Here is a 20,468-nt window from a genome sequence, read left to right as displayed (position 1 = left end):
ACGTTTTTAAAGATATAATCTTATGCATGAGATAAATTCCTACAAATTAAAAATATATATAACCTTATTCATATTCATAACATAATACTGCGTGATAATGAACTCATGCAAATTATTCGGAAATGTTTATTTTTGTTTAGCCAGAGTTTTTTCTACTGTTTATATTTCTTTTCTTTTATTCTTTTTAAGAAAACTGTTAATTTTTCTTTTCATCATTTTTCCTGCATACTTTTACTGATAAAAAAATTACATTGAGTTATTCTAATGGCCGGTAGATTCCCCGAAAAAGTTTAAAAATCTCGATGATCAACCGGGATACTTAATATTTTGCAATCATATGCATAGTAAAAAAAATATAAAAACACTAACTAAATTGTATAATAATAGTATTTTTTTTTCCAGTCTCTATTTTTATTTAAATTGTGGATGCAGGCAGCATAAGATCGATGCATGTGGACCTTACATTTAAACAAAAGCGATAAATGGAAGATCCACATTTTCTAGAAAGCCTCATAGATTTTGCTGTTTGTATTATAAATTAAAAGATGCATACAAGGGCCACTAGCATTCCTGGTTCGGATGGTAGCTGATGGAAGTCCGTTCCATAATGAACCGGGTTCATATGCTGGTATCAAAGGGAAAAGGAAAATATATGTTCTCTACATGAGGTATTCTATAATACCTCTCTTTTGCCTTTTCTTTTTCTTTTATTTATTTTTTTATAAAAATGCATGCAAAGGCATCACAAGAATAAAAGAGATTTCAACGTACACCTCATTCCTACTTTTGCTGTGAGTATCGTCTGCAATATTAGACAAATGTTCTCTATTAAATGCTTAATTTAAACTTTTTAATACGTGTTGTAGTCATATTTATCATACCAAAATCTAATCAGGAAATCATATTAGAATGTTCACTCATAATTATATTTTTTCATTGACAAATTAAAGTTTAAGTCTGATGATTTATTTAAGAAAATTGAATTTAATTTCACTTCAATTAATGACTTAGTGATTTATCGAAGTGATAAATAATTGTGACTTAAAAGTTAGAAGATTAATATAAATAATTGATGATTAATATTATATTAAGTCTCTTTACATAATTAATACATTGTTTACTCTAAAATCTTTTACAATAAATCTTTGAGTTTCTATAAATGCCACATAACTGTGACATTAATAAAAAAATAGTCGAATTTAAAATCTTACTTAAGACCTTAAACTTTTCATTTAGACCTAGACTTATCATAAGTTGGTATATATGTCCCATTACTTTTATGTTTTTTATTATGTAATTTGTATTATTGTGATTTTTTATATTCTTTTGGTAAATATACATTATGATAGTATATAAGTGTATATCTAAATATGCAAAGTAATAAAATTGAAGAGATATAATAGTTTTTGTTGTTGTAGTTGGCAAATGCAGTAAGAACATTTGATTTACTGTTGAGCTAAAAATGTGAATTGAAGCAGGCAGGTATTCTTAATTAAGCAGTGGTTGGTTGGGTCCTCCTGAGTCCTGGCTAGCTACGGAATGTTCACTGTACACGAACAAGACTAGACACGCTGCGGAAGAACTTTCTTTGGCTTGAGTTGTACTTGGGTCAACAATTTGACTAAAAACTAACATAACATCGATCTAAGTTCAATCACTGACTCCACTGAGTACTTTCTCAAATACTTTCATGTGGCTAGCTAGTACTGAAAACGAGAAGAGTCACGTCTTTACTCAGCTCCTATCCTATCTCACCCAATCAATGAATAATACGTAACAACGTGACCGTATATAGCTATTAGCTAGCTAGGCCATGCTATATATATATATATATATTTAAATTTTGAATATGTGTATGTATATATGTATTATATGTACAGACAGTGCAGTGCAGTGGCTTTGAACTTTTGACCGATCTACATGCATAGATATATTGGATTCTCTTTCAGAGTGGCATTGTCGAGTTGTTTGGTAGAAAGAAGCGAAAGGGTCTTTGGAAAGCCTCGAAATACAATCACAATGCAATGCAACCTATTGCTAATGAAGCACTTGCCTTGTTTGGTACTTGAACCTCCCTCTCTTACGAGCTAGCTAGCTAGAGAGAGATAAAAAAAAAGAAGAAAAAGAAGTCCTATCCTAGCTATCTTCCCGCGAGGTACGTACCTATGGCCTTTTGTACCCAACTGCAACTTGAATTGATGGACACCACCCTCTTTTCGATCTCATGTGTAGATAGATAGATAGGGATGTAAATTCTTAGTTTCTTATATTTTGTATAGTTTAAAGAGTAAGTATATATCTACACTTATAAATTTTAAGTTTTTTTTTTTTTGTCATAGGTCATAAATTAAGTGTCTCTTTTAACTCACTAAGTTATAAATTAATTTTATTTGCGATACATAATTATAGTTGATCTAACAAAATTTTGTATAATGTAAAAATCAAATAAAAAATCTTTCGTTAAATAAATCATTTTCACTCATATGAATATAATGAGTACTCTTTCAATCATTTGGGTTCATAAATTTTAAGTATAAGCTAATATGAGATTCACTAAAATTAGGTTCAAGCCTTTTGAATAAGATATTAAATTTAAGTTAATATATAATTTAAAAGAATGAAGAAAATGTTAAAATAAAATAAAAAATATTTAAATTAAAATAAAAAGAAAAATATGTGACCTACATCAATCTTTTAAGCTTTTTAATCAAATGAATATAAGTGAAATTAAACCAACCACTATCTTATGTGTGGAATAAATTATAATAAAAGATAGACATTACTGAAGAGATACTTAAGTTTTTCTTTTTATATATAAATTAATCATTAACAAAAAAATTAAGTACATTGCACTATAATATAGAAAAAAGAATAATAGATGTAACGTTATTTTTCCATCTATTTTTCTTCATCACATCATTTATTATATGTTTAATACTGTTCAATTTTTTTCTTAATTGTAAAAATTATTGTGCAATTAACTGTACAAATAGTATTTCTCTTATAAATATTTAATTTATTTATTTTACTTCTTGTCATATCATCTGTTACGTGTATACTTCTATCTTTCTTTCAGTGTCCAATAATATGGAGTGTGCATCTTTATCTTATCCGTGTTTAAATTTGAATATCTAGTTTTTTTAGTTCAAATTTTACAAACGCAGAGTCAAACTATATTCGAAGGTTGGCTTTATTTGGTAAGCGAAAGGAAATCATTGGTGCATCCGTGCATGAAGTTCGTTTCTTGTTTGGTTGTTCTTCCTCTCATTATGTATTTTTATAAATTAAAATCATATAAAACTTGAAAAAAGGGAAATATTCTTTTTTTATTTGATGAAAATGATAATAAACAAGAAAAGTCACGACTCTTTCTGCTTCCCTTGTCATTCTTTTCCCTTTCGTATGTGCTTTCTTCGTTTTCCTCACGAAAATGGTAAAAAGTACAAAAGATATTTTTTTTTCTTTTACTTTACAAAAGTTACACACGTTGAAATTAAATTTGTCTTATACCAAGTTAAAAACAATCAGGTTACCCTTCAAATAAATGTATTTCATGTCTAACTGAATTTCTTTTATACTAAAACTGAATTTAATTTAAATATACCAAAAAAAATAGTCGGATTGAAATTTTTTGTCCAAGTTAAAAAAAAATTACCAAGCCTTTGTTCTCTTTCTACATAACCAATTAAAACAAGCAAAAAAATATTATTGAGTATTAACCCTTTGTTGTCATTTATTTCTACTTACATTATTTTTTTTTTCGTTTAACACCCTGGTACCCTTGACTTTTAATGGGATTACGATCTCCAATATTTTTTTTTTGTCTTACTTGTTAAGCAGGGCCCAATTAAGGAATTAATAATTTTCTTAATCAAATAATATATTTAAAATTAAATCACAGTAACAATAGTGGTCAGTATCTACTTTTTTATTTATTTATAAAAAAGCTTAAGATTTTTTGTTTTGTTACATGCATTTCCTTCCCAACCTGTCAGAAAATGAGTTTTTTTTATGAGGTTAATTCAACACAAAATCGATTTGTAAAGTTAGTATTACTTTTCACTTATATCAATTATAACACTATTTTTATTCTATGAAATTTTGATATTTTCCATTTTTTAACTTTTTCATTTGGATTCCAGATCCATTTTTCTAGCTCTAGCTAAAATAGAAAGACGACATAATTTCTACGAATAGTAAAAATCGAAACACCACCAACTTTGAATAAATTTGATTCACTTTAGTTAAAAAAAGTGAGCAGGGTTACAGCGAAGCATACTGTAAGGAAGAGCATGATGGCACTACGTACACTAGAGAATCAAGAAAGCCAGAGGCGTTGATCCCTTTTTTCTATTCCCTACACAAGTACAAAAGCTGGGTATCCCTTGGTTTGTCTATAACCGGAAATACGTTCCCTTAGCCTTACGAAACCAGAAATGAACACAAAGCAAAAATAGCAAAAAAATCCTACAAATATTTTATCATCATCATTTCATTTCCTTGCATTGCTTTATTAATTCTGCACCGGGTACCTTACTCCTGCTGCCAAAGCACGTTGCTGTTCAATCTGCTCATTACCAAATAATTAATAAACATAATTAATTAAGGTATCAAAATATGTATCTTTCATAATACTAGTATATATAACTAATTTGATATTGATAACCAGCTAGCTCTTTCAGAATCGGTGAAGGAAAAAAATAGAACATTTTCATTTAAAAATTATCATATAACAAAATAGAAATATTTAGAATTTGATTTTAAGTAAGATTATATTGTAACAATTTAAGATACGCATTTAATGTTCTTTTATTCATTATTACGCTGGTTAGCAAAATCAGTATGAATTTAATAAAGCTCGGAATATAGCCAGCTAGTCTAACATGGTACAGTGCAACTACTTTACTTGGAACAATTCGTGCAATTTGTTCTTGAGATAGCAATATTCATGCTCCAGCATCTCCAACGCTCGCAAGCAACTGCAGCAATCGGGTCAAAGATTAAATAATACTGTAGCTTTTCCAAGGTAGAACTTGGCAAAAACAATTAACAAAAAGAAACAAAATATACACACAATTAATGCTACTTAAATAGTAGCACTATCATTTTTGCACTACATATATATTAATTAAGAAAGTGCTCATCCAAAATCAGATATGCATGATGTAACTAGAAATATTTGAAATATGATGGAGGCATTATAATAAAGACACAGTTTCCAAATACTAGAACGTGAGAATATAAACATAGCAAAAAGGAATATTTGCAATAAATGGATAAAGTATGACATGATTAGGAGAAATGAAAAAAGGGTAGTGGCGTTGGAGGGTTAGGGAGTTAAAAAAGATGCACGAATTTAGAGGGAGTTTGGCAATTGGAACTTACCCAGCACGGTTATTCTGTTCAGTAGCTGCACGAAAGGCAACGCAAACATTTCTAACTCTCTTGGCGCCAATACTTGAGCTGCTACCCACGAACTGATTCAAATGTATCCCCATTTTCTTATAGTCAGAAAACTCCTTCTCCATCCTGCATTCATTCATTACTAATTAATATTACTCCTATCATTCATTATATATAGTAGCATCAGTCAAACCAAACCCCCATCATCATTTATTAATTTGTCATACTAAAAATAATAGCTACAAAAAAGTACTAGTAGTAACGTAACATAATAATAGTACTCCAATATATATATATATATATATATATATATATATATATATATGGTGAAGAGAATTCAAAATGCTAATCAATGAAGGAAAATATAGGAAGAAGAAGAAGAGTGATTACAGCAAAGCTCTGAGATTTCTGAGAAGCTTTTCGGATTCGTGGAAATAAATGTTGACAACCTCGGAGACGAAGTTTGGGGAGGTCTCATCCTGCAGCTGCTGAAGCTGCAAGAATTGCTCATCCAACACTCCCTAACCAAACAAAAATAAACAAATAAAGAAGCTAGCTAGCGTACATGATGTTTTGCAAATTAATATTTATCGCTTCTACATCTCAAACGTGATTCTTTTATTTTTAACGAGTTTCCAAACACGTTATTAATTAATAGTGAAGCTAGGTGAGGATTTGAAAATGTGGTACTAATTAATTAATTAATTACCTGGTGGAAGAGAAAGGCGAGGAGACGGTTCATGTCGGCCCACAAGAGGTCCGCACCCAAACCAAGCATCCACAAAGGGAGACCCGTTTTGGCTGACTCAACCAATTCACTTAAATTGATTTGATGATCAAAGTGTTCGAGAGTGGCCCTAAATGGAGCACCCTCTTCTCACTTCAACTTTGTTTCTTCTTTTCCTTGTGGGGTTATAGGTTTACAGTTTTGTGTTCCACTTCCTTCCTCTTATATTGTATATGTACCACTATTTAAAGCCTTGGAGGACCACATTAATTATTCTTGTTCATCCTCCTATTATTGCATCTTTACTCCTAAGCTTCAATTAAAATATAATCAAATTGATTAAATAAAACTTCTACTTTGAATATTCTTATATTTAAAATTTAAAACAAAAAAAACTTATAAATTTAATATTTTTCTCATAGCTTAAATAAATTACTTTAATAGTAATGTTTTTAATCTTAGACTTGTATGCTTTCAACACAATCAAACGCCCTATTAATTTTGAGTCTACAAAATAATTTGTTTTATTTTAATGGTTTTATATTAAATTGTCAAGAGAAAGAAAAATCTTTAAGTTTTCAAGTAAATAACATAATTTTTTGACAAAGACTAGGGTGCGTAAGCCAAATTTCTTTCGCACCCTAAGTAAGTTTATGAAAAAGGTAGTAACCATTTATGTCCGTCTGATTTAATAATAAAAAAGTTAAATTGACCGGATTTGATAATGGCAACCGGATTGAGAGGTCTCCAAATGTACGCTCCTACGCTTGCGACCCCTCCTTCCGCCATTGTCAACCCGCCGCACACTATGTCGTGCTCAAAGCCAACGTGATCGCCTCCACCTGATCCAAATCAGCCTCACCCTTTCCGACAATGCGGGAAATCTTCCCACCCTCGGCACCTCCAACGCCTTCATCTGGGAATTCAACTTCAGAGATTTCGACGTCGCACGTGACGCCCACACCCATGACTATGTTGAGTTGCTGCATTGCCAGGGCATCTATTTCGAGAAGAATCACGACTTTGGGATCGACTCGTTTCGATTCGCAGAACTGATGATGTTGTCCGGTCTGGTCTGCGACAATGTCGTTAGCTGGGTGACTTTTCACAACGCGTACAATTTTGAATATTTGGTGAAATTGTTGATGCATCGCGCATTGCCACAGGAATTAAGAGAGTTTCTCCGTCTAGTGAGGGTGTTTTTAGGAGACAAAGTCTTTGATGTGAAGCATTTGATGAGGTTTTGCTCAAACCTGCATGGTGGACTGGACCGAGTTTCTCAGTCGTTGAAGGTGGAACGCGCCTTAGGGAAAAGTCATCAGGCTGGTTGGCACGGCGTAGAGCGCAGCGGGTTGCCTTTTAATTGGTCTTAGAACAATCTCACTAACTCTATTTCGGGTTCCATTTTCTGCAACGGTTCTATCCACCCACCATGTTTGATGTTTCCAACAATGCACTTTCCAATGACATCTACTACTCCTCGATCCAGTTGTCATCATCAAATCTAATTCATTTAATTTTTTTATTATTAAATCGGACGAACCCGAATGATTTTTACTTTTTTTTTAAACTTACATAAGGTGTAAAAGGAGTTTAACTTACACACCCTAGTCTTCGTCTAGTTTTGTATATAAAACTGTCTTTTATATTTACTTTTTAAGAATGATTTCATTTTAGTGGATAAAACTTAATTATTTTAAATGTATTTTTTCATTCTGAAAAAGAAATGACTAAATAATTGTCTGTAAATATGGTAACAATTAAATAAAAACAACTTTATTAAAATGTAAAAGAAATGAAGGTGCAACTGCAAAAGGCAAAATGGGGTAGGGCGTGCAGGGTTTTTATTGTTATCGAGGTGAATGTGTGTTATCTCCCGGACCATCCTACATACCCGCAGACGAATTGGAAGTGTTGGGAGTGGAGGTATGGAAGCAACCTGCTGTTCCCGTAACCGGTCAGTTGGCATGCGCCTGTCCTCTGCCGGTAACCTGTGAGTCTCTATGAAGATGATTCAGCTGAATTTCTCATGTATATGAGTTTTTTGAAACCTTTTTCGACATTCCCGAGGCTTGGTTGAGGCAGCTAGTTAGGGTGCATCGAAATCAGGGCTGAGACTGAGAGGAAGGTAACGCCCGTTGAACAAGGCTGCTTCTCACTGCACTGCACAGTAAACAGCTGAGGCTGGTGAAAAGTTTACACCATGCTGGACACGTGGTGCATTATGGCTAACTTTGATTTTTGTCTCTAGTGTAATTTTTAATGGGAAAAACTCTCAAGTCCTCAACGATAACACTTTTCTATACTTTTGCCATTGGTGATGATGGGCCAATCCAATTAAGTGAATTAACAACTCTGTTTTTATTATTATTATTATAGGTACAAATATTTATAGATTTTATTCATCATTAATTTTTATTAGAAATCTTAACTGATTATATTTTATATAAAAAAACTAGCTATTTTTTTTATCCAAATATAAAATCTAATTTAGGAGGATCAAATTTAATAACATTTAAACCAATAAAATACTATTAGGAAAAGAATGACTGAAATATTTAACGATTGTATTAATGATTATTTTTTATTGTAAACATTAACGGATCACTTTTTTTGGAATTTTTTTTAGATCATATTTATTTTCATCCTTAATACTCAAATTTAAAATTTTGTTTGAATATATTATTTAGACCAATAAAACAATAGTAGGAAAGAAAAAGAGTATTTTTTTTCACCATTAAATTAAATAATTAAAATAATTTAGATAAGAAAAAAACTATAAAAAACACTTATTAAGGGAAAATAGTTGTTTTGATAAATTTTTTTATATTAACACACCTCGTATGTACGAGGATTTTTTCCAAATAAAAGAGTTTGAATCAAGAAATAAGGTATGCTTTAGAAGCACTAGATATATACTTCTATCATGATATAAATCACAAAATCAAAATCCCAATTTTATTTCTTTAGATAAAGTTTAGGTGAATTTGTTGAGAGAAAATTTAGGTGAGTACTTAAGCCTCATGAGGATCAAAACAGACCTTGAAATTCAAAGAATGTATGTTAAAAATACTTACAAATTATATATAAAAGATTCTTGTATTGAAAGTGGAATTCAATTTGTTGTGTCTTTGTAAGATTGATATGAGTTCATACTTAACAACCAGACTACTTGTTGTTGATAAATGGCAATCTTATAAATAACTAGAAAAGTTGAAATAACACGTTTTTTAACACTTTATTTTGGTCCCTTTGTTTAATTTTGAGCCAATCAGTATAATATTGTAGGAGTCTAGGAGACTATATATGGGTCATGGATGTATTTTTGCTGATGAGGTGTTTTTGCGAATGGAGAAGAAAGGGAAATTGGGAGAGGCTTGCACTCATTTTATCTTCATAATGTATGGAATTAAGAAGAGAACAATATATATAGATGCATTTTTTTTGGGTTTTATATTTTGCATTGCATCTTTACAAGTAGAACAAAATTAAATGAAATGGTTGGTGTACGTGGTTTCACACTTTTTTCTTCATTTATTCATTGTATAATTTTTTTAAATGCAACATTTTTATTAAATTAAAAATAATAAAGTAGCTTGATATTTATTTAATATATTTTTCTTAACAAATCATAAAAATTAGGGAGAAAAGTTCCCTTTCTTTTTAGTTATATTACCGAACAAGAAAAATATAATTTATTCCAATATTATATGATACTACTATATATTCTTTTTTGTTTATCTCTCTTTATCTTATTTTATATTTTTTTTCTTTTCTTTTTGTAAATTTTTATATGTATTGTATGAATATAATGAATTTCTCTCATGTATTATTAGAAACAAGAATTTTTCTAATTGTTTCCAAGTGAAAATGGAGTTAAATAACATCATCTTAAATGACCAATAAAATTTTGACAATAATCTTATATTTTGAGTTCTATTAGAAATGGTATGACCATCACATTTAATACATAATCTTTAGTTTATATTTCATATCATTTATATATAAAATAAAAACTTCATATTTTTTAATTAAAATTTACTAAAATTATACTAAAATACATAAGTATATGTAAATAAATTATAAAATATTTAAATCTTGATAATTAGTATTTTTAATTAATCATAAAATTATTCTATATTCACTTTAGTTAAATAGTTTTCATTTATTTTAACTTTAGAAATTTAATTTAATTTTTTTAATTGATTGAAATATATGAAAATTAACTTGAGGTAAATAGTTCTCATTTTACATATAGATAATAACAACAATTGGATTGTAATGTGAAACGTAAAATGAAAAATATTTACCTAAAGTTAAGTTTTATATATTTGAATAAATTGAAAAATTAAAATTCATTTTTCTAAAATTAAAATAAATAAAAACAATTTACCAATTTTTTTATGATAACTATTTAGCTAAAGTGAATAAAGAATATAGACTTTTATAATTAATTAAAAATAATAATTATTAAGATTTTATAATTCTATTACCTACATTTATGTATTTTAGTATAATTTTGATTATTAAATTTTAGTTAAAAATTATAAAATTTTATACATAAATGATATAAAAAAATAATGAAAGAGAAATTAAAGATGATGATTTAAATGTGATAGTCATAATATTAATGGTAAAATTTAAAATATAAAATAATTATTTAAATTTTATTGATCATTAAAAATAAAATTATTTAACTCCATATTTACTCAGGATCAATTAGACTACATCCTAAAAACAAACAATTATTACATAAATCATGGCATATACAGTAACAAATTTGTTTATGCATTGATTTTTCTTTAAATACTATTTTATATGTCTAGCTAGTTGCACTAGCTCACACATGCAACCGTTAAATGTGCACTTTAACCGTACATAAGATTAAAACGCGCAGCCCAATCTAGGTTTATGGGTTTACGCATACTTTATCTTAACTCAGTTTTATGAATCAAAATGAGCATGTTATTTTTTTTTTTAATAATAACCTCGATGTGTTTGCTCAAGGCATGCTTTGTCTTGACATAATCACATTGATTAATCCACAAATAAATAAGATTAGTGATATAAATATTTCACACCTATAATTATCTTTTATTCAATTGCAAATTAAGCTACGGTTAAATCAAGGAAATACCGTGACGTAACAAATAAAAAGTACCTGATAAATTAATCCAAACCATTCAATTTTATATGAATGATTAAAATTAGATTTATACATATTGTTAGCCAGTTAACAGCACTATAAATGGAGTATTAAAAGAGATCTAAAAAGAATTAATATTAACTATTTAATTTTACATGAGTAATTATTAGACTATACACAAAAAGCATATCAAGTAAGAATTTTTTGTTATTCATCACACATATGTTGGACCAAAAATAATTATATTCAAGTCGAATATAACTACTATGTGTAACTCTTGGGTTTAAAATTATCAATTAATTAAGCTAAAACAATTCGTAAGTTGATATACGCTCTATGATTATTAAGTAATAAGAATGAAGAAGAGATACTTTAATCATTTTATATTAATGGTTAACATAAAATAATCTCTCCCCCTCAGCTCCTATATAGGTTTTGAATATCGAGCTTAAGTTACCTTTGCAATATATGTACTATATACTTATTTTAGTGCGAATGTGTAAATGGAAGCATGCTTTGTGTTGACGTAACAGATTCATCAAACTAAAATTATTTAACTGGAAATACTTCTGAAGGCGATCATACCGATGTTTCAATTAAACTAGTTAATCTTAATCATAGTCCATAGGCTTCATAATCGTGCATTTTGCTCTCCCGTGCTATATGAAATCTATTATTCAATTCCTGCAAACAATGCCTTTGGCCTGTCTTCATATGATTATTATTTCATTCCCTTTATGGCTTCGAAATTCCAAATGACATGAATAGCAGTATTCTTCTGTTCTTGTTTCATAGAAGGCAAAAGTCGAAATCATGCTGTTCTTGTATTCTGTTCATTTTCATATAATTCACACAACTATGAGGTCATTAAGGTATGGTGATTAACTGATTACATATGTTATAAAGGTAATGATGAAAAAATGGTGGCTTCAATGCTCGAGGCTGTTACTGTTATTCTTACTTTTTAATAATACCTACCCTCCCTCTTTTTGATGCATCGGAGAACTTCCAGTACCAGCCACATTCCAAAACCAACAATTGATAACATATAATATATATTGCAATTTAGCTCATAAAACGAACTGTGTGTGAAATTGACATAGAAAACACATTACTCTGTTGTATTATTCACTATGTAAATATTTTCTTTTTTCACTATGTATGCTTTATAGTAGGGCAAAACTCACCCATATATATGGAGTAAACAAAAATTATTGTAAAGTGTACGTAAGGACATTTTTTATACCAAAAATGTTAATCTTTTAATTACTAGGGCGTTTCTCGATATCAACATAAATTTACTGATGAATTCTTTTACTAAAAAAAACTCTAAACAAGTTCTTTGGGTTTAGATTAATATTAATAGCATTAAGTCCTAAAGAGACTAAATTCTAGTGAACAAATGCATAACTCGATTTATTTATATTAGATTATATTTCTTTATAAAAGTTCTTATTGTTTAATTAACTACTACTTAATAGTATCTGCCGATTCATCCTCTAAAAAAACTAAAATAATCGGAAGAAAGCTTGGCTGTTAATTTTTTTTACCCGAGGTCAGAGAAAAGAAATATTTTGTTTTTTCTATTGGATTTTAGAATAAATTTTTGTGTGGAATATTTTAAATTATGAAATAAATTATATAATTGGTATAAATGAGTTTTTAAATACACATTTTTCCCTTCTCTTTGCTTTTTTACTTTTATATATATTTTTATTGATCAGTAATAATAATGACACTAATTTTGAATTTTTAAATACTTATAAATTTACTGTCCTAATAATTTATTTTATTCTATTATATTAATTTTAAGAGCTAGTCTCTCCCCCTCAAATAATTTTTTTTTAGTCTCTTAAATTGGTAAAGAGACTAACAAATATAAATTTTTAGTTGAAGAATTAAAAATATAATTAAGCTTTAGGCAGTTGTAAAAGTAATTCTCATGATATAGCCTAGCCAATCGAATTCACCACTTAATAGGCCTGCTAGAGATCTGGTAGTCCCCCCAACCCACCACCCCAAAAAAAAAAGCCCGATCGCATGAACAAGTCCAAATTGTTTTTCTTTGACTTAATTTTTAAGCCCCCCAGAGAGAGAGAGAGGACAACCAGTGAAATGAAAGAAAATAATGAACAAACTAACAATTTTTTCATGTATAGGATAAATATTTATATATTCATATTGTACAAGAATTTCTAAATATGTATGTTGTGTGTGTTTGTTAAGAATTTCTAAATGTGTATTTATGTTTTTAGCACTTAAATTTTTTAAGTCTATTTTTAGCCTTTTAATTTTTTTATCCTTAATTTTAATTCTTCTAATGGATTAAAAGTAAGAATGAAAAAAAAAGTTACAGAACTAAAAATTAGAAAGAAATAAAAGTTAAAGAACTAAAGATCGATGAAAAATTTAGGAAATAAAAACAGAAATTTAAAAAAAAATTAAAGACTAAAAACATAATAAATCTGAATAAATATAATAGAAGACTTTTTTGTTATTAAAAATGAGAATTTTATTTTATTATTTTTTTAATAGATAAAATATTTAAAATTAAGCAGTAAATTATGAAAATAAATTGTGTAAAAATTTAAATATATAGACTTCAAATTTATATGTATGAAATTTTTTAATATTAATAACTAAATAACTTGACATTGATTAAATTTAAATAATAATATTTGATTTTTTAAATGATAAAATGTAATGTATTTAGTTTGATGTAGAAGCCACATTGAAAGATAGTAAATTGGAAAAAAATTCACTCTAAAGAATGAAAGCTCAAGGAATTTAATTAGAATGCATAAGTTATATTGAGGTTAAAGAAATTCTTTGAATATTAATCCTTCTGTGTTGGTTTTGGTTTTAGAGAAGGCAGCATGAGAGAAGCGCAAATATGAGATAAAGTCTTACATTAAATAAAAGTGAAAAAGTTGAACATCAATAAAAAAAAAAAACTCATAAATTTAAATCTTGAGTTAAAGTGTGACATCAATTTTTTTTATATAATTACTCATCACTCGTTGTAAAACATTTCTAAATTATGATCATGCACATAATTATAACAAATATAAAACATTATATTATTTATTCATTTTATTGTCTATCTAACTCAGAGTTTATAGAGCATAAAATTTTTAACTTTGTTTTGTAGTCGTCAGTTCAAGCCTACCGAGGGCGTTATTTTGATGCTATTTTTTTTCTTTATTCATTTGGTGTGTTTTGTTTTTCCTATATAAAAAACTTTTATACTGCTAGTAATGCATATATATATATATATATACATATATATATTATATTTATTTATTTTATATTTAAATATTTATTTGAACCCCTTATTTCAATTTTTATAATTTGCCGATGATGTTTTCCAAAGAATTTAGCGTAGTAAGAAGCAGAAAAAAACAAAAACGCAGTAGTCAGTGGGGGTATGTGTTGACTAGCATTCTTATCCTCTCACTATTGCACGTGGAGAATCTTAAAGATTGAAGTGTTTATTCTTTTAGATCCACCATGAAGAAGTTGCTCGTCTATTGTGTAACACATGATAAATCAACAATGAATCCTCCATATTTAACTGGTCGGTGAAGCGAAAGAGAAAAACCCAAAAACATGGACGGTGTATAAAACTACTGTAGAAGCAAAATATGGTTTCACAACCTTTCAAGTAAATTATAGCGTAGAAGTATACGTTTTCAATAAGTTCACATTTCAGTTTAAACAAACAAATAAATCTCCATGCCAAGACTATTGACTCAATCATCTAATAAGCATCAAATGCACAAATACTTAGGCAGAATGCTATACTCACCATTATTTTAGTAAAGAATTATAAAATTATAACATGTGATTCTAGTGCTCAATGTTTGGTTGAAAATTTCAAATGCCATTGCCTTGAAATGTGGAGGGACCAATACAATAAAACGTTTCACATTTGTGTTTGGAAATGCGTTGAGAATTAGTATTGCCTTTTCGGTTTACATGCTCCAAAATTTGTGTAAATTAACACAAAAAAGAAACACACACTTAGTCTCTAATGAAATTATGAGTTTTTGGCGTCAGAACCAGAGTTTGCGTTATTATACATACAGTGAATATCTACCAACTTTTGGAGAAAGCATACAGCGTTTCCCCAAATGGGAGTACTGTGGAGCCAATTGCCTTGATATGAACAAGGAAGCACAATAAAATTGTTTATCATCTTAAAGATAGTCTAAATTTTTTCCATTCAATTATATAATCTGTGGCCAACGGAGCTTGGGTCCAGCATCAGGCGCTAATTTCCTACAACGTAATGAATAAAGATTTGAATTTCTATCTGGAGAGTTGTTCACATTTAGTATTTAACATGTCTCAAACATAATTTGTCTCTGAAATAAAATGTGGGAAACCAAAAAATATAGATGATCTGTCTATCTATTTAGATGTCGGAAGAGTTTAATCACATCATGGGGAGACCTCAATCTCAATGAGATTGTGCCTGGTCCTTTAGATACTGTTTGATAAAGAAGAATGAAGTGAGATGAAAGTATAAGACATGAAAAGAGATGAAAAAAATGAAAAGAGAGTAGAAAGTGAAGTTGTTTGGTTGAGATGAAAGAGAGTATAAAAAAGATGAAAATTTTGAATTAAATTAATAGGTAAATAATAAAATGAAAAAGTTAAAAAATTAGAGATGAAGCAAATGACAATTTTATCCCATATAATGAAAAATGTTCTTCTTTAAGTAATCATTTTTTTTAGAATTACATTGTTAGTTGATTATGTAAATAACATAATCAATTATGCAACTTCATTTGACCACATAATCAACTATGCTATAAGCATAATTGATCATGTTGCAAACCTCACACTAATTATATTCAATTTTTACTAATTTAATAGATACATAATCGATTACGCTAACATAATAATTAATTATGTGATCAATTTGACATGATATATTCCAATCCAGTTTAAACATCCAAGGTCACGAGTTCTTCGAGACAATTTTAAAAGTCCAAATTCACTCCAATTCATTTCATTTTGGGATAAAAATTTAATCCAATGAAACTCACATTTTTTTTACATAACAATCCGAAATCACCCCGAACAAACACCCATCCCACCACTTTCAACCCAAAATCATTTCAATTCAATTGAGTACAAAATCACCCCCTTAAACCGACTTTCAGTCAAGCTGAATAACCGACTTTCATTCGCAATATAATAAGATAATAACTAAATATTATTTTGTGTCAATCTATAGTTATATTATTTCTAGTCCCATATACATGGTCAAATCCAGCACTCGTGATGGCTGAAAGTAAGACCCAAAAGAACAATTTCCCTACCAAAGTTTTGTGCCATCAACAAGTACCTCTAAAATCCTTTTTCTTTCATTTTGTTATCATTCATTGTGTTTCATGTGTCTATTGGATCACTATTGAGTGCCATTTTCTGCTTGTGACTCTCAGTGGGTAACTTGACGTCAGTGGCCAATCCAATAGCTTGGAGAAATCTCACAACGTACCAAGTCATGTCTAGTTGCCACCACTCTAGTCCATGTCTAGCTGAGTACTCAAAAGCATGGTGGTTATTGTGCCAACCCTCACCAAATGCAAGCAACGCCACCCACCTAAGAAATTTTGAATGGATTATATATTAAGAACAATAACTTGTGAACTCAAACCAATTACTAAACTATGAAAAATTTAAGGTAAAAAAAAAAAATACCAATTATTTCTGGACAAGTCCCTGGTGTTCCATGCCTGATTCCCCCAGACATGGCAAGCTGAGTTTACAAACCAGGTTATATGATAAACCCAAACAATCCTCACTCCCTGCGTTTATATATTTATACATATAAAAAACATGTAACTTGGAATAGCCTTCCAAATTGGACCTTTTAATTTTCTCTGTTCTGTTATGGGTTTTACTTAACCAATGGACTCAATTAAGCAAAATAACATCTTTTAAAACTAAAAGTAAAATGAAAGAAAGTTTTGGTACCATTCCCCAAACAAGGAAAGGAAATCCTCCTGCTGCATATAGAAGGGCTCCCAAAGCAAAAGGATGAACAAGGTAAGTGCTTCGGAGAAATCTATAGAAGGATTGTTTCTCTAAATCACCAACATTGTTGGCTTCTCCACACTGCACATGTATAACATATCCCACAATAATTTTGCAAATTCATTAATTAAGGTTGTTTGCTTATTCAGAAGATGTATATCATACATACCCTTTCTATGACAGAACTGGTATCAAATAGCCAACTCATATGGCTGAACCAGAATCCTTCAGTTGGGCTATGAGGATCTCTCTCAGAATCACAAAACTGGTGATGGTATCTATGGGTGCTCACCCAGTCAATTGGATTCCCCTGCATCACCAAAAAACCAAAGCATGAAGAAAGAGACAGAAAAAAAAAGAATGAAGAAAGGTTTTGAAGAAACAAAATTCACCTGAAGAGCCAGGACCCCACAATAGGCAAAGAAGTATTCAAGCCATTTGGGAAGCTTGAAACTCCTGTGAGAAAGGTTCCTATGGAAAGAAAGAGTGATGCCAAAAAGGCCAGTGACAATATAGAGAGCCACAGCCACCCTAAAAGCTGGCCAATTGAAATGGAAAGGAGCAAAGAGGCAAAGGAGATGCATGGCCAACACAATTCCAGCAGTGCCAACATCCAAAGAGTTCCATTTCCTCCCAAAGAAGACTCTTCTCTGTCTCTTCACCTCAACCTCAGACAACAAAATCTTTCTGTGTTTCAATGTCACCTCCCCTGCCTCCAAACCTTCTCCAAATGCAGCATTGGCATTGGCTTTGGCTGTCACTGCCAAATTATAGGTAAAGGGGTTGTTTTTAAGGGAAATTTTGGTTTGCTTTGGGTTAAAGTTAAATTTTTTAATGGAGAGAGTATTGTGAGAGAAGGAGCCAAGACCAAGAACGGTTCTATCTAAGCGTGGAAGTGGGCGGTGAAGGGTGGTGAAGCGATGGAGAATGGGTTTTTTAGGTTGGGAGGTGAGGAGAGCCATGAAGGGAATTGAATGGTGTTGTGTTGTTTTATGTTGTGTTGGAGGGATTTTGGGTTTGGGTTTGGGTTTTTATGTGGTGAGGTTGATTGTGATGTGCAAGTGACCAACTAAACAAACCACTTGTGGTGTAGCCGGTGAAGAGAAAAATGTAGGGTGGAGTTAAAGTGGGAATAGAGAGGATAAGGCTGTGTTGGCCTATGAATCACATTGGCTAGAGGGATTCGCCTAATAAGGTCCAGATTAAACCCTTGCTTTTGCCTCTGTCAGCATTACTAATTTAAAAGATAATCTCTTTTCTTCTACTACTGAACTTCAATTTAGATCCTGAAAAATAGAGCATTTCGTTCTTCCTGTTGATTTGTGGAAGATGAGAACTTGTATAGGTTTGTGTAAATTAAATTCCAAGATTTTTGGATTACTATGTTTTTAGTGTGATTTGCTTCAAAGTTCAAATACACAGAGCAACCTTTGAAAATGGGAGAAGAGTAAATTGTAAAGAATGCAAGTTCCATCAGATTAAAATACACATAGACCAACCACTTACCATAACAGACATTTCCTATGCACAAATTAGGTTTTTGGTATGATGACAGCACATGACCTCCTGCACACTAATTACAAAGACAAGAAGCAGATCAAGTAAAAATACAATCACAATCGGATCTAAATTAATTTTCACAACACTAATTACAAACAAAATGCAGTAAAAATATACAAAATTCAGTTATACAGCGGCAAGTAATAACCCAATTGCCATCATAAGCACTTAGTGCTTACAGATCAAGTCAACAGTAGAAATTTATAATACAAGAAGCAGAGAGATATGAGACTAACTTCAGCTTTCCAATGTAAGTGTTGCTAGCCCGAGAGAAATCATCAACGAGTGATATTAAAAATTCTGTGCATGACAGGAGCACAAAAAGGGCAGTAGACTTCAGTCAAACATCTCTAAAATGACAAAAATATTTCAGCATGAAATGACCAAATAATGAGTAAAAATGTCATTATCAGATCTACAGACCTATTGGTAATTATGCCTGAATGCAATGTGACAAAATTACTCAATTCCAACACCTCCATCCAGGATATAGCTTTTTCGTTTCCATCTGGACAATCATCGAGCAATTCATGATAATATGTACCACTGCCATCTATAGAAAATAAACTAATTTAAAAAATTATGTTCCTTAGCTAGCTTCTTCTACTAGTTCTGTCTAGCAAGATCAATAAGACTAACTCTGCTAGATTTAGACTAAAGAAACCATTTGATGAAATTCACTGCAGCACCAGACAAAAAAACAATAGGTAGCAATTAACTAATGAAGAAACTAACAATATAGAAGTTTAGAAAGGCTAAGGGCATGTAATGATATAACTAGAAATTCCAGCGATGAAAAATGAACTTGAAAGCCATAAAATCAGAAAGAACTCGATAAATACAAACTCTTAGCTATATTAAATCTGGAACACTTAGCATTTGGTCACATAGGGCAAAAGTGCACCATTTATATCAATAAATATAAATACTATATATTATTACAAATATATAGAGAGAGATTGATTAGATTGTACATCTTAGAACCATGCCAATTTTGGAGCAACTTTGTGACATAAGAATGAGTGGGTGATTATTAATAGATTTCACAATAAATTAAAATATAAAATAATAATAATTGATACATCTAAAATAACTCTATATTTCTTATAAATAGGAGAAAAGGAGTACACCTTTTTGTAAAAGGGTGCATGTAGTAATTTTTTATTTTTTGTTTTTGAGTATTATAGAGAATCTTTAATGAGTGTTTTGACAACATCATATTAAATGCTTTTAATTATTCAAATATTAAATATTAAATATTTTCTGTTTTTAAAATAATAAATAATTTTCCTTTTGAAAGAAAAATTTGTAAAAGCGTTTATATTAGCATTTACTTGTTTTTTATGTTTCAAAAACCACTTCCAAATTTGACTAATATATCTTCTTAAAAATCTTGGCTTGGAGGTGTTATTATCTTCTTAAAAATCTTGACTTGGAGGTGTTATTATCTTCTTAAAAATCTTGGCTTCGAGGTGTTGTTGATGTGCCATGCCATTTGCCACTTCACACTTTCTGACACGCACACTGAAAAATATCATTTATCTCTTGGTATCTCTTGGCTATTATAAATTTGGACATGTTCAG

General features: G+C 29.9%; 2 protein-coding genes and 1 pseudogene across 2 annotated transcripts; 1 reads left to right on the top strand and 2 right to left on the bottom strand.

The window, feature by feature from the left end:
- Nucleotides 1-4,209: 4,209 nt before the first annotated feature.
- On the bottom strand, nt 4,210-6,336 carry LOC114417658 (pseudo histidine-containing phosphotransfer protein 6-like). Its single transcript, XM_028382757.1, has 5 exons — nt 6,113-6,336; nt 5,794-5,924; nt 5,386-5,529; nt 4,907-4,979; nt 4,210-4,567 (listed from the first exon to the last, which is right to left on the bottom strand). The coding sequence occupies exons 1-5, from the start codon at nt 6,179-6,181 to the stop codon at nt 4,514-4,516; spliced, it is 471 nt and encodes a 156-aa protein (XP_028238558.1). The 5' UTR covers nt 6,182-6,336; the 3' UTR covers nt 4,210-4,513.
- Nucleotides 6,337-6,783: 447 nt separating this feature from the next.
- On the top strand, nt 6,784-7,503 carry LOC114419268 (annotated as a pseudogene).
- An 8,950-nt stretch (nt 7,504-16,453) lies between these two features.
- On the bottom strand, nt 16,454-18,554 carry LOC114418097 (palmitoyl-monogalactosyldiacylglycerol delta-7 desaturase, chloroplastic-like). Its single transcript, XM_028383265.1, has 5 exons — nt 17,717-18,554; nt 17,494-17,634; nt 17,265-17,405; nt 16,989-17,095; nt 16,454-16,890 (listed from the first exon to the last, which is right to left on the bottom strand). The coding sequence occupies exons 1-5, from the start codon at nt 18,284-18,286 to the stop codon at nt 16,677-16,679; spliced, it is 1,173 nt and encodes a 390-aa protein (XP_028239066.1). The 5' UTR covers nt 18,287-18,554; the 3' UTR covers nt 16,454-16,676.
- Between the last annotated feature and the right edge of the window lie 1,914 nt (nt 18,555-20,468).

The sequence above is a fragment of the Glycine soja genome, chromosome 7, assembly GCF_004193775.1.
Source record: "Glycine soja cultivar W05 chromosome 7, ASM419377v2, whole genome shotgun sequence".
In the NCBI taxonomy this organism is placed as follows: Eukaryota; Viridiplantae; Streptophyta; class Magnoliopsida; order Fabales; family Fabaceae; genus Glycine; species Glycine soja.
Note: the sequence above shows the minus strand (reverse complement) of the source record. Positions and strands in the feature narration are given on the sequence as shown.

Excerpts from the sequence above, each read along its gene's own strand:
- LOC114418097 (XM_028383265.1), bottom strand. The coding sequence starts at position 18,286 with ATGGCTCTCCTCACCTCCCAACCTAAAAAACCCATTCTCCATCGCTTC. Across the intron at positions 17,635-17,716 it reads GTGGGGTCCTGGCTCTTCAG|GGGAATCCAATTGACTGGGT; the intron begins GTGAATTTTGTT and ends TTGGTGATGCAG. Across the intron at positions 16,891-16,988 it reads GACTTGTCCAGAAATAATTG|GTGGGTGGCGTTGCTTGCAT; the intron begins GTATTTTTTTTT and ends AAAATTTCTTAG.
- LOC114417658 (XM_028382757.1), bottom strand. The coding sequence starts at position 6,181 with ATGCTTGGTTTGGGTGCGGACCTCTTGTGGGCCGACATGAACCGTCTC. Across the intron at positions 5,925-6,112 it reads TCGCCTTTCTCTTCCACCAG|GGAGTGTTGGATGAGCAATT; the intron begins GTAATTAATTAA and ends TTGTTTGGTTAG. Across the intron at positions 5,530-5,793 it reads AGAAATCTCAGAGCTTTGCT|GATGGAGAAGGAGTTTTCTG; the intron begins GTAATCACTCTT and ends GAATGAATGCAG.